At 37.8% G+C, this 11,660-nt stretch overlaps 2 protein-coding genes across 2 annotated transcripts; both read right to left on the bottom strand.

Annotated features, from left to right (window-relative positions):
• Positions 1 to 390: 390 nt before the first annotated feature.
• LOC101312783 lies at positions 391 to 2,906 on the bottom strand. Its single transcript, XM_004308715.1, has 8 exons — positions 2,744 to 2,906; positions 2,433 to 2,509; positions 2,159 to 2,200; positions 2,008 to 2,049; positions 1,647 to 1,730; positions 1,176 to 1,263; positions 531 to 628; positions 391 to 441 (listed from the first exon to the last, which is right to left on the bottom strand). Exons 1-8 carry the CDS (start codon positions 2,904 to 2,906, stop codon positions 391 to 393), a joined length of 645 nt encoding a protein of 214 aa, XP_004308763.1.
• Positions 2,907 to 7,710: 4,804 nt separating this feature from the next.
• On the bottom strand, positions 7,711 to 11,648 carry LOC101310744 (serine carboxypeptidase-like 49-like). Its single transcript, XM_004307305.1, has 9 exons — positions 11,293 to 11,648; positions 10,884 to 11,052; positions 10,249 to 10,368; positions 9,843 to 9,986; positions 9,605 to 9,755; positions 9,073 to 9,161; positions 8,398 to 8,656; positions 8,167 to 8,300; positions 7,711 to 8,039 (listed from the first exon to the last, which is right to left on the bottom strand). The coding sequence occupies exons 1-9, from the start codon at positions 11,625 to 11,627 to the stop codon at positions 7,911 to 7,913; spliced, it is 1,530 nt and encodes a 509-aa protein (XP_004307353.1). The 5' UTR covers positions 11,628 to 11,648; the 3' UTR covers positions 7,711 to 7,910.
• Positions 11,649 to 11,660: the final 12 nt, after the last annotated feature.

Raw genomic sequence — 11,660 nt, 5'->3', positions numbered from 1 at the left:
AAAATAAAAAAACAAAGAATGAGAGGTCTATTGAGTGAATAAGAGGTAAAGTAAGTAATTAATTGAAATATATGTTAATGAATAACAAAGGTTATGTTAGGAATTTGAAATGAGATATAGTGAGAAAATATTTATATTAAAAAGTAAAAAGGAGGTGTAGAGAGAATGAGAGGTATATTGAGCAAATTTAGAGGTCCCAATAGCCACACTCTTTCCCGTACACCAACTTTGTTCATGACAACCAAGTTTAACCTGATCAATGAGATCTTGTACATATCAGTTCTTAGGTGGTGCAACTTAACTTCCTCTCTAGCATTACATTCCTCTTTTCAGAAACTAGATTTTATCTAGAATGCACATAACTTGCGGTCTCAACCACAGAAACAAAATTCAACCTTCATTTATCGGATTTTTGCTCATTTCCTCTTCCATTTTCTTGGTCTGTAGGGAAATAAGAAAGTAGTAGAGATCAGATGGGATAGATGGGTTTCTGCATATTTATATGAATGGAGCAAGAATATATTACTCACTATCATTTCATGATCAGCCATAATCTCGTCTATCAACTCTTCTATTGGTTTCTCGGCACTGTTGGGAACAAGAGCTGCAAAAACAGCTGGTTCGAGTCCTGTACAAACCCAAAGGAAAATTTCCAGTTACACATAAGGACATGTCTACATGGTAATTTAGGGATGATGAGTTATACTCTAAATGGGATTTTCATATTGATGAGCAGAAAGGGGAAGGAAATTAAACATGTAGTGACATCCAAATAATCAGGCTGTTGGGAAATCTATAACACAGTTATTCACTGTTAGGTATTACAGTAGATCTGAGTTGCTTGAAAATCAGATCATCAGGCTAAAGAATCACATACATTTGAGATTCTTGAAATGAATAAACTCAACGAACTTATTCAAGTTAATGCATAACTAGAACTCATGAATCTATAAGCTTTGCTAGGATTACAGTTCTTAATGCCTTACTAGAACTCATGGATCTATAAGCTTTGTTAAGATTACCAGTCCTTTTCTTTTTTGGGGTCAAAGTTAGCAATCTAATCATTGTAAAGAAGACAAAATGATAACTTTGTATGGGATGGATAATTGGCGTCGGCAAAGGAATGCTGTATCCAAAAAAACTTTATATGGGATGGATAAAGAACTATAGGGCACCTGTCTCTGGAAAATCATCAATCAACATCATCATCTCTTCCCCACTAAGACCAGATAAGAAACATATTCGCGGCAGTGGCTTAGCAATCTGCAGAGCAGGATGTACCACAATTATTCCAGACTATACTTGTAAGTTTAGGACTTGACAAATTAAGGAATATGGAGATACATAAAAGGGCCTCCTCTCTTCCCCCACTCTTATGTTCCTCAATTTCGCACAAAACTAACAATGTTAAAAGGTTGTGTATAATGATGCTTCAGAAACTCTCTAAGAAGTTGTAAAATTCAATTTACTATCACAGTTGGAATTGCTTGGTTCATATGAGTTGAATCCAAATCAAGTTATGATCACTGAACAAACAACTAGAACATGTGTGATGAGCACAGCAAGGAACAGAAACGTGAATCATGAGCATCCCAAATCAAATTGGTTCGAGCAAGAATTAGTCATAAGTAAGAAGAAAATTTGACCTTCACTTCCTCCAAATTGGGTTGGATTGTATTCATTGCATCCCATAGTGAACCAGTGATCATGTCTTCAGTACAATAAATAATCTACACAACAAGAACCAAAATGCTGATTAGTATTCTGCTCAAATGAGATGAGAGAGATAAACGTCCACTTTCCATAAAATTCAGTTACTGATAATACATGACAATAAGCCAAAATAATGTTTACACAATATCTATGCCATCAGTAAATTCTGTATCGAGGTTAAGACTGACTGATGATCTTAGGTGTTATGTCCCTGACAACGAATGTGTGCCTCTATTCTGTTCTTTTGTTCATTTGTATGTAGGAACTGAAGTAATGATAAATATGTAAACTTACCTTGAGGAAATCACCTCCTATCTGTTTCAGAAAATCTTGTACCTGCATCAAAACACACACAAGAGAATATTGTAAGCGCCATGAGCAAGAACCAATAAAACTAGTCAACCAAATTCACGAATAGTAAAGTATAGAGAGAACAAAAATTTACCGTCGCGGCTTCTTCCAGTTCAAATCCCAGCAATAACAAAGCCTGGAAAACAAAAAGTCTGAATCTTCAACCTTATGAAGCTCCAAAACAAGTATCATTTTATTGGTAAATCTGGATTGACATCTACTAAAGTAGGCAATTTATCGGTTTCAAAATCTTTCCTTACTCAAAAGTCATTCATTTGTTTCCTTATATAGGATTTCTATGGAGAACATGTTAAAGTAGAAAATTGGTAACATTTGTGATAACTAGAGCGGAACTGACCACAACTTACAGGTGGACCAAATATCATACTTTCAGCATTAAGAGGAACGAACTTGGACTCTTCTTCACTCAATTCACCGGGCACTCCTGTAACAAGTCGCAGATAAACTTATATATGAGCAAAACTAAGCAAGAAGTATCAAGCAAATACAGCATGCACCATTACATAAAGCAAATACAAATAGGTAACTACAGGAAACCAGCACCCACCAATGACCAAAAAGTACCAAATTAATCCCAAGACACAGAATTTAACCTATACCCAATACCAATTACGTTCATATCAATCTGAAATTGAAGTTCAGAAAAGGAGAAAGTTACCTTCAGCAGATGCTCTAGGGGAGTAGTTGAGCTTCCAATGATGGGTTTTGGTTGCTGATGATGAAGAAACTGTAGAAATGTGTGGAGGTAGCAAAGGAGTTAAGGAAATTGAAGGAACCAAAAGCAGATGAGAATTGAGAGAGAAGGCAAGAGCAGATGCCATTTGAATAACACACTTTTCTCAGTTTCTGTTCTCTATCTTCCACTCTTCACCGTTTTACGTTATATTTACACGAGCTTATTTGTTACTGTGTTTTACGGGGTTGTGAAAAGTAAAATTTATCGTTCTTTTACTTGGGCATATCCAAACTTCTGGACAAAATCATCCGGACGGTATCCCACGTTTCGTTCCTCAGTAACTTTTTTTTTTCTTTTTTTCTTTTTTCTCTTTTTAAGAAAGCTCAATAACTTTGGTATCTCATGTTTTCGAAACATTGTAAAGTTTCATCCATTTGGACATGTTTAGGATCACCTTGGACCAATAATGGATCTTTGAAGCCGTTTTCTTTAGCTTAGAGTTAAGTGTCTCAAGGGGTTGATTCTTTAATATGGTTGCCAAAAAAGTAAAAAAGTAAAGCCAAAACAATCCATTAAGATAGAAATAAGCTTGATCAGCTCAGATTAACCTGGGATATTAAATAAGCTAAAACCTTCCCAATTAACAGTGGATACCATTTCAAGAACTACTAGTCTACTATATACATATCCAACTATGTCGAGGGCACGGTCTCCACTTTCTAGTTTCTACCAACAGTTCAGTCAACTATCTCACAATCAGTACCATAAGGGGTGTCTGTTAAACTATAATCATAACTTCTCACCGGGAAAGGATCTTGAGAATTAGGATGGTTCTTCATTCTAAAAACCAGAAGAAATTAACTTTTGTAGTTTAGAATGCTGTCCTGGTTGAAACTCTGGAGAACAAGTCTTGTTATCAGATTCTTTCTTTTTTTCTCTGCTCTTTTTGTTCATCATTAGAACCAACGAATGGTGCCAAAAGTCTCCAAGTCTTCTTTAGTTTTTCCAGCTGAACTACTTGCTTTTCAATGTGTGCAGATAATTCAGACTTGAGATTGTAATCCTTGATGCATTGGCGCACAGCTCTTAGACAACCTATTAGGTTGTCTACAGCCTTAACCTCAGATCAAAAGTACAGACGACTTAATCTACGTATACATTGAGGATGCTCCTACAATTAACTATTTAGGAAGCAAGAATTGGATGTTCAAAAAGCTGAATACCTTTTCATCAAGAGCAATCCTTATCCTGCAAAGTACTTGAAAACACTTCTTTTCATCCTCCACAGATTCTTTCAATAGTGGTATTGGCGGAAGCTTATCAATTAACTTGAAGATGCAAATAAATCTGACAGCCTCCATTATATGCTTCTTTTGTATCAGAATCAGAATGAAATCTGCCAAGTATAATACAAACTTATAGCGGTCATCAAACTGATTAACGAGAAGAAACAATAATAATATAATGGTCAAAGTGGAACACAAGCCACACAATAGGAATGACAACTTACCAGCGATCTTAACTGCAAAACCATGCATGACACAATTCTAGAGCCCTTTTACTCTGAGAAATCAACCCAAGAAGCGTTACAATCTCATCTACATTTAACATAGAAACCAATCCATACATAGCGATAAACATCAAAAATACTAAACTTTCATCTGTTTTTACAGTATTTCCTCTCATCTTTTCTTTCCACTGGGCTACTAAAGTTGTCGAATCTTCTTTCAGATGCAATCCGACATGCGGCGAAACAATCAATAGCTCCTTCAATACGGAAATGTTACTCGGTAACATGATTCTTTCTTCAAAACGTCCATTTCTCAAGGACCGAGCAAAAAACTTTTGCATGTAGTTCAACACTAGTTTAGCTGGGTCTGGTACCAACCGAAGAGAAGCAGCCAATTCATTGTCTGTGGAATCATTCTCACCCATATTATCCTCTAGAAACCCTGGCACATTCCTTTGATAGCTGGTGGCATATGGTTGAACATTGGAAGAAAGAAAAGTAGTTGAATTTGTAGCCAGAGATGATTCTAGTTTTTCCGTTTTGGCAAGGGAAGAAATGATGTTGGTCACTGTGCAATTGCAATAAGAAATAATGAAAATGGCAGATACAGGTTAGCGAGCAAGGTTTTGAATTTAACATATCAGACATGATTATGAGCAACTAAAAGTACAGAGAAATATGCGATGTATTTGCATATTTCAAACATCAGATAGTATTTATGAGCAAGTTCAAGACAGCCTGCCTAAAACACCAATTTAGTGTACGCAAAATTTGCAAGTATCAAAGATTATGGTATCAAATGATGAACATACATAGCAGAAGATATGTCCACGTACTGAACTTAGATTGTAATGAGAAGAACTAGAAAACGATGATAAATTGGTAATAGCCTTGGATAACAAAGTTTATAAATGATAAGGAGGAAAATGTTGTGATATGCAGGCCTAAAAGGACATATAAGATCACTGCTTTGCAAACTTCTTTAAGTGAGTGTCTACTGTTATTATGCTACTACAATAAAAGTACAAGATTTTACTGTATCTTAATCTTTGTTTAACCTATATGAGTTAGAGAAAATAGGGAATGCAGCCAATGCTATCCTATAATGCAAGAACTATACGCATTCATTCTTTCATTTTTCTTCTTCTCTCAAGAGAATGTCAGTCCTATATGGTAACACAACACCTATATTTCAAATGCATTCTTAACATATGTGGACACCAATACAAAACATCATGCACATACCATTATTACCACATAAAGGAATTGCCTTGTTGTTAGCCCCAGGGGCATGTTCTGATTGCTCCGTGTTTGATTGAAAATCAAACTGTGCCTGGTTCAATTCAAGGTCTTTGGCCTGTTGATAACGTTTCCTCATTTTCCTCTTAAGTTCACCATCACCTCTCAAATTATCCCCAATGAATTTCTCAATCCTCCTCAAATTCGATGTCCCCTCTTCAATACGGTTTTGGATCAAATCACACTCCCTCTCCTTTTCTCTAACCAACTCCTCAACTTTCAAAAACCGCTTCTCTGTACTATCAAGCTTCTGCCTCTTCTCTTCAACCAATAAACTAACACACTGCAACTCAGTCTTAACTAGTTCAACTTGTATTAGCTTCTCTGTAATTACCTCCTCAATTGCATTCAACTCCTCCTCCTTAAATTCCCTCAGAGACTCAAAATAAGACTCTTTCTCTTCCAACTGCTTCTCTCGAAGCCCGATTTCCTCCTCCCGGGCCTTAAACGAATTCCGGGTTGAGTTGAAGTGATTTTCAATCTTCTTACAGCGGGAATGTCATATCTTGAAGGCCTTTCGACATTGCTGTGCCTCAACTCCCACTCCTCCAAACCCAAGCCTACCTCCTCCATTGTGTTTATCCACCAAAAACCCTATCCCTTCTTCAAGCCTTCAACAACACCAAAATCTTCCTTCAAACAATGTCCATCACAGACATTGCAATTTCTTCATATAAGAAAACCAAAGAGCTAACACCACCCTTACACACTTGTTCAGCAAAAATAAAGAACAATAATTTACCCACAAAATTAATCCAGAAAAGCAAATGCACAGAAACTAAAACCCCATAGAAGATACAAAAGAGCTGATAGTAGCGGAAGAGATAATAAAGACAATACCTTTGGAATTCTGGGCTTTCCATCAACGAAAAGTTCCTAGTTCCTTGTTCTTGATCAAGAAAGCTCTCATCTTTCAGATCATCTTATTTGGGTTTCTGGGTAGGAGAAAAGAAAAGACTTTAGGTTTTGTAAAATTGAGAGGAAGTAGGGTTTAGGCTTAAATGAGAGAGAGCAGTAAAGACAGAACAAGAATGACAAGACACAAGAGCAGAGTTGAACATGAAGCTCTTGTTGACAGCCTCGCATGCTTAACAAGTGTTGAACAAGTGTGTGAGGTTAACGGTCAACATTTTTGTACTTTGGTTTTTAGCGGGTACAAAATAGATAGACCATCACTGATACGCAGCATTCAGATCATGACCGCTGAATCAAGAGTATGGGAATCCGACGGACATGATCTCAGGGAGGATCACTAAACAGAGAAACTAGCGCAAAGTGTTCTGGAAACAAAGTTTAACGTGTGTTACTGTATCATGTAAATCAGTGTCAGCTATACAACTTTTTCACATAAAAGTGATTTCTTCTTCAGCTGATATTGCTAAACTCCTTTTACAGCATTGGAAGATTAGATTAGGTAGGGAAGAACTAGATAAAAATTATGTGAAACAACACTGCAAGTTTTATCTCAGGTTTGCTCCTTCAGTATGCCAAAGTTACTCGAAGGGTTACTCTTGCAAGGTAAAAAACATGTGGAACACTAGGAAAAACCATATGTAAAAAAGGATTCTGCACCAAAATGATCATGGTCAATTGGTCATATCAATACAACGAAGATAGGTACATGGAGTGCAGTAGGCTCTGGGAGCTATACTTCAACTCAACTCATCTCAGCCAACTCAACTTCCTTAACGTTCAACTCAACTCGTCTCTTTGGAATCCACTTCCATCTCTTTCCTCTGAGCTTCATTGAGGCACTCTTGGACACTGATAAGCAATAATATGAAGCTCATCTACATTTGGTGCCAACACCTTTTTCAATCTAAGCTTCTCAAACAACCCCTCCTCAAATTCCCTCTCTTTCAATTTAACCTTCACAGCTCCAGTCCTCCAGTCCTAGCCAAATTCCTAGTCCCCTCATTACAATCCCTCTCTTTTGCACTTATCATTTCCTCAACGCCTATCCTCTCTTTCTCATCAATCAAAAGATTAAGACCTTGAGTTATTGTATGGAAAGGAGAGCTAATCGGAATGAGAGAATTTGTGTTTATTGTGGTAAACATTTAGTTATTAGCTATTTAGCTATAACAGCCTAAACTATATGCATCTACAATAAACAAACAGAAGAAAACTCAAGCACATTACTATTCACAAGTATCCACAAGCAATCTTACTTTATTGAAGTATAACAAGTTAACAACTACTAAGCAAAGATTAACATATTGTCCAGAAACTAATAAATTCTGAGTAAAGCTTCAGCATCGGAGCCAGTATATTTACAGCATCGAGAAACCAGGGAATAATAACTGGTTCACTATATTCTATATAATACTGAGGAACAACTCACATCTGAGCAACCAGTTTCTCAGGTTCAGCTGCAGCTTCAGAAAGGGAGCCCTGAGTCCACCTCTTCAACATCTCTAATGCGGCCTTGGGCTGATCCATCGGAACCATGTGGCCCGCATCATGAACCTGTTTAGAACACATTCGGTACAGTTAGGTCATCGTTGGTAGTCAACTGTTGTTTATTAAAGCGAAATGCTAATAAAATGTGTGTGAGCAAGTGTGGGTCCGTGTGGGTGTTGGGGAAGAGAGACACCTTCAGGAAACTAAGAGGCCCATAGTTCTTAAGAACTCCTGCCTCGGAATCATCAACAACAAAAGGAATTTCTGGCGAATTCACAAACTTGTTTTGCCCAGACCATTCCATGGCATGGACCCATCTTGAGTTACCTATAACATACATATTTATATCAGTTGGTAAGAATCACATGATATAAATATATAACATTGCATGTTGCAATATCTCAAATAGAAGGCAATGACATACCAAGCCAGTTGCAGATCAAATCATACTCTCCAGCATACACAAGCAGCTGAATTCCGTCCTCGAGAAGAGTAGGAATGCCCACTTCAAGGTTCCTCATCCAGTCCACTAGCATGGCTTGATATACCGTAGGGCTACATGACACAAAATCTATGTCTCCAACTCCAAGTGCCTGTTTAACAGAATTCTGCTTCAAGAACTTTTCCATGTTTGAGAAGTCATAGCAGAGGCTCCCTTCACACTGCTTTCTGATGTCATAGTACTGCACAGTGAAATAACCACCGTTAAAGTTCAAGATTACTAGGTGTTCCACAGGCACCATTATTTCTGAGGATGGCAAGACCCACAGCGCACTATTCAAAATAACTTTTTCTGAAGACTACTTTCTTGGAGTCATTGGGTATAATTTGAAAAACATACTACTTTGCTAATCAATAATTTGACAGAACACAATTGAGAATCAGTTTCACAGCTTTACAATTATTAAAGTTGGAAGAACCGTTTCCTATAAAGTATCACAGCCAATATTTTCACATGTGTTTCTGCTCAAAGAAGTTGATTGAGGTAATATATAGCAAGACCATTCATACTGTCAACAACGACATGTCAATAGTTTTTCAACTGTAGAAGTGACTTGAAGACCAAATCATAGGGGGCAAGAAATAGAAGCCGTCTTACATTAACATTTCCAGCTCTTGCGATGATGCTACTGAATATGGTATTGCACACAAAATATGAAGCCATGCAAGAGACTGTACCATCAGTACCTGAAACAAAACAAATATCAAAAGTTTATCCAACAGGCAGCAGTGACCATTGACCGACCAATGTTGCTAATAAATGCAATGGGACAGTCTTGCTTAATAGAACTCAACCCAACAGAAAATATGAATATACATTCATGCAGTAAAGAAGAGGGACGTTAGAAGGGGTCTCAAAAAAGAGGAGCCACAGTAATATGAAATCATGATCAACAGAATGACCAATCCTAACCTGTAGATTTGCAAGCCTTAAGGGCCAAACAAGAAAAAAGAAGAGAGAGAATTCAAAAACAGTTGCTACAAAATGAGAAGGGACCACTCTCATTGTCACTGACCACCTTAATATGAAATCATGATCAACAGAATTGCCAATCTTAACCAGTAAAAAAGAGAAAAGAATCTAAAAATAGAATCAAAAATGAGAAGGGACCGCTCTCATTGCCACTTACCACACAGCTTTATAGCCATCTCGCAAACAGGAAGAACTTTGTTAATGCGGTCATAGTCAGATTTCGAGATTACTCCATTGTCCAATGCATAATCTGTGTATGCTTTATACTGGATAGCAGGATCAGTGAGCCCATTGCCTATGGCAAATCCCTGTTCCAACCAGTTTTTTGTTAGTCCAATAAGCCATAAAAGGATCCATTAAACATTTCAAAACTAGAAAATATTGGAGGTGCATACCTTTAGATTTATATGAATTCCTTCCTTAGCTTTGTTTCCTTGATGAACTCGAGCAGCAAAAGCTGGAATATAGTGCCCGGCATATGACTCTCCAGTTATGTAGAAGTCATTCTTTGCCAACTCAGGATGCTCAGCAAAGAAGGCCTGACATAATTGAAGATCACAATAAGTCAATACTAATAAACTTAAAACGTTTGCTTTCCTCCACTGAAATTCTAAAGGTGAAAAAAGCAGATTCTCCCAAAAAGATGTTGCTTTCAAGTTTGAGAATCATTATATATACTATAAAAAACTTAAGTAATTCATTAGTTCAGCTGTTTTAGGAAGCAAAAATTCAGTAAGACAGTAACTCTAGCTAAATTACACTGAACCTAATTGTTTTAGCAGCGAAGGCTAAGTGACACACCTGTAAGAAGTCATAGAGGTCATTACTAACACCATCTTCAGAGTGACGAATATCGCGTCTGTCAGAACTATAACTGAATCCTGTACCGATAGGCTGGTCGACATACAATAGATTAGATGCCTGCAAAAGAAAGAGCAATGTTAGATCTCTTGCAAAGGAACATAGACCAATAGACACAGACCTTCAATTCAGTCATTTACAGAGTATTCTACTTTGGATGGACTTAAGACACAATAAACTCAGTATGCATACTTTTAATTATGATGCCTTCCACACCATAAGAAAAGATTATAAACTTTTCAATGACCACAACATAAACAATCGAGCTGGAAAACATCATATAGCATCAACCCTCTAACAATTTCATATTTGACAAAAACTGATAGAGAAAGATAAAGTGTAATACTATTATCAAAGAAACAATTTTTATACACACAACCAATACTCGACATCATAAGAATCTTCTCATGTCAGGAACTTCTCTTCTTCATCAAAGAAACAATTTTTATACACACAACCAATACTCGACATCATAAGAATCTTCTCATATTAGGCATATAGATAAAATGTATTCAACTATTCATCAGTAGTTCCGAAGTTGTATCTACTACTTCCAACAAGGAAATACAGATTACCTTGTCCCAACCGTACTGATTCCATACAAGAGACAAGTTATTCGCAATCGAGAAAGGACCGTTTTCGTAGAACACAGCCAATTCACTGCTGCAACCTGGGCCTCCAGTCAGCCATATCACCACAGGGTCCTCCTTATTGGTCCGAGACTCGAAGAACAGGTAGAACATCCTACATCATCACACAAATTTCAACAGTAAGCACACCAAAAATTAAACTAAACCGCATCGAAAACACAAATTCCCCAAAATTCAACAAATTCCAAACTCAGTTTCATAGACCCTTAGCTCAGATACTCATCAAACCTAAAATTCATATAAAATCCAAACAATTCGACTTCAAATTTCAAATTTTCGCACTGAGATTTCAGAATGCATGATTCCAAAACCCTAAGACGTTTCAAAACCTGACCTGGCGGCGTGAGAATGCTCGATCTTGAAGTAACCGGCGTGGTGGCCGAGGTCGTCGACGGAAACACCGGACTCGCCGACGACGTTGGGGAGCGTGAACCGCTTCTCGACGATCCTCTTCCCGGCGCCGATCGGAGAGGAATCTCCGGCGTCGGTGATGATGTTGGCATCGGACTCGGGGAAGAGATTGAGGGCTCGGATCAGCTGCTGGGCGTGCACGGAGGGGAAGCTGGACCTGGCGAGGCCGAGAGCGCGGGGGTCAGTGACTCCGGCGAGGGCGGTCAGAGGAGAGAGAAGGACGGAGAAGACGAGAAGGAGAGAGGTTGGGAGCTCCATGTTTTGGGTTTCTTGGGAAAGAAAGCTAACGGT

This window comes from Fragaria vesca, linkage group LG7 (genome assembly GCF_000184155.1).
Source record: "Fragaria vesca subsp. vesca linkage group LG7, FraVesHawaii_1.0, whole genome shotgun sequence".
In the NCBI taxonomy this organism is placed as follows: Eukaryota; Viridiplantae; Streptophyta; class Magnoliopsida; order Rosales; family Rosaceae; genus Fragaria; species Fragaria vesca.
The sequence above is the reverse complement of the archived record's forward strand: the minus strand, read 5'-3'. Positions and strand labels throughout refer to the sequence as shown.

What these genes read in the sequence shown, in the direction of transcription:
- LOC101312783 (XM_004308715.1), bottom strand. Translation starts at nt 2,906, where the DNA reads ATGGCATCTGCTCTTGCCTTCTCTCTCAATTCTCATCTGCTTTTGGTT. An exon ending in GTATGATATTTGGTCCACCT is followed by an intron (nt 2,201 to 2,432) that starts GTAAGTTGTGGT and finishes TTTGTTTTCCAG; the next exon opens with GCTTTGTTATTGCTGGGATT. An exon ending in CCAATTTGGAGGAAGTGAAG is followed by an intron (nt 1,264 to 1,646) that starts GTCAAATTTTCT and finishes CCTGCTCTGCAG; the next exon opens with ATTGCTAAGCCACTGCCGCG.
- LOC101310744 (XM_004307305.1), bottom strand. Translation starts at nt 11,627, where the DNA reads ATGGAGCTCCCAACCTCTCTCCTTCTCGTCTTCTCCGTCCTTCTCTCT. An exon ending in ACCTCTATGACTTCTTACAG is followed by an intron (nt 9,987 to 10,248) that starts GTGTGTCACTTA and finishes CAATTATGTCAG; the next exon opens with GCCTTCTTTGCTGAGCATCC. An exon ending in TTTGATCTGCAACTGGCTTG is followed by an intron (nt 8,301 to 8,397) that starts GTATGTCATTGC and finishes TGTATGTTATAG; the next exon opens with GTAACTCAAGATGGGTCCAT.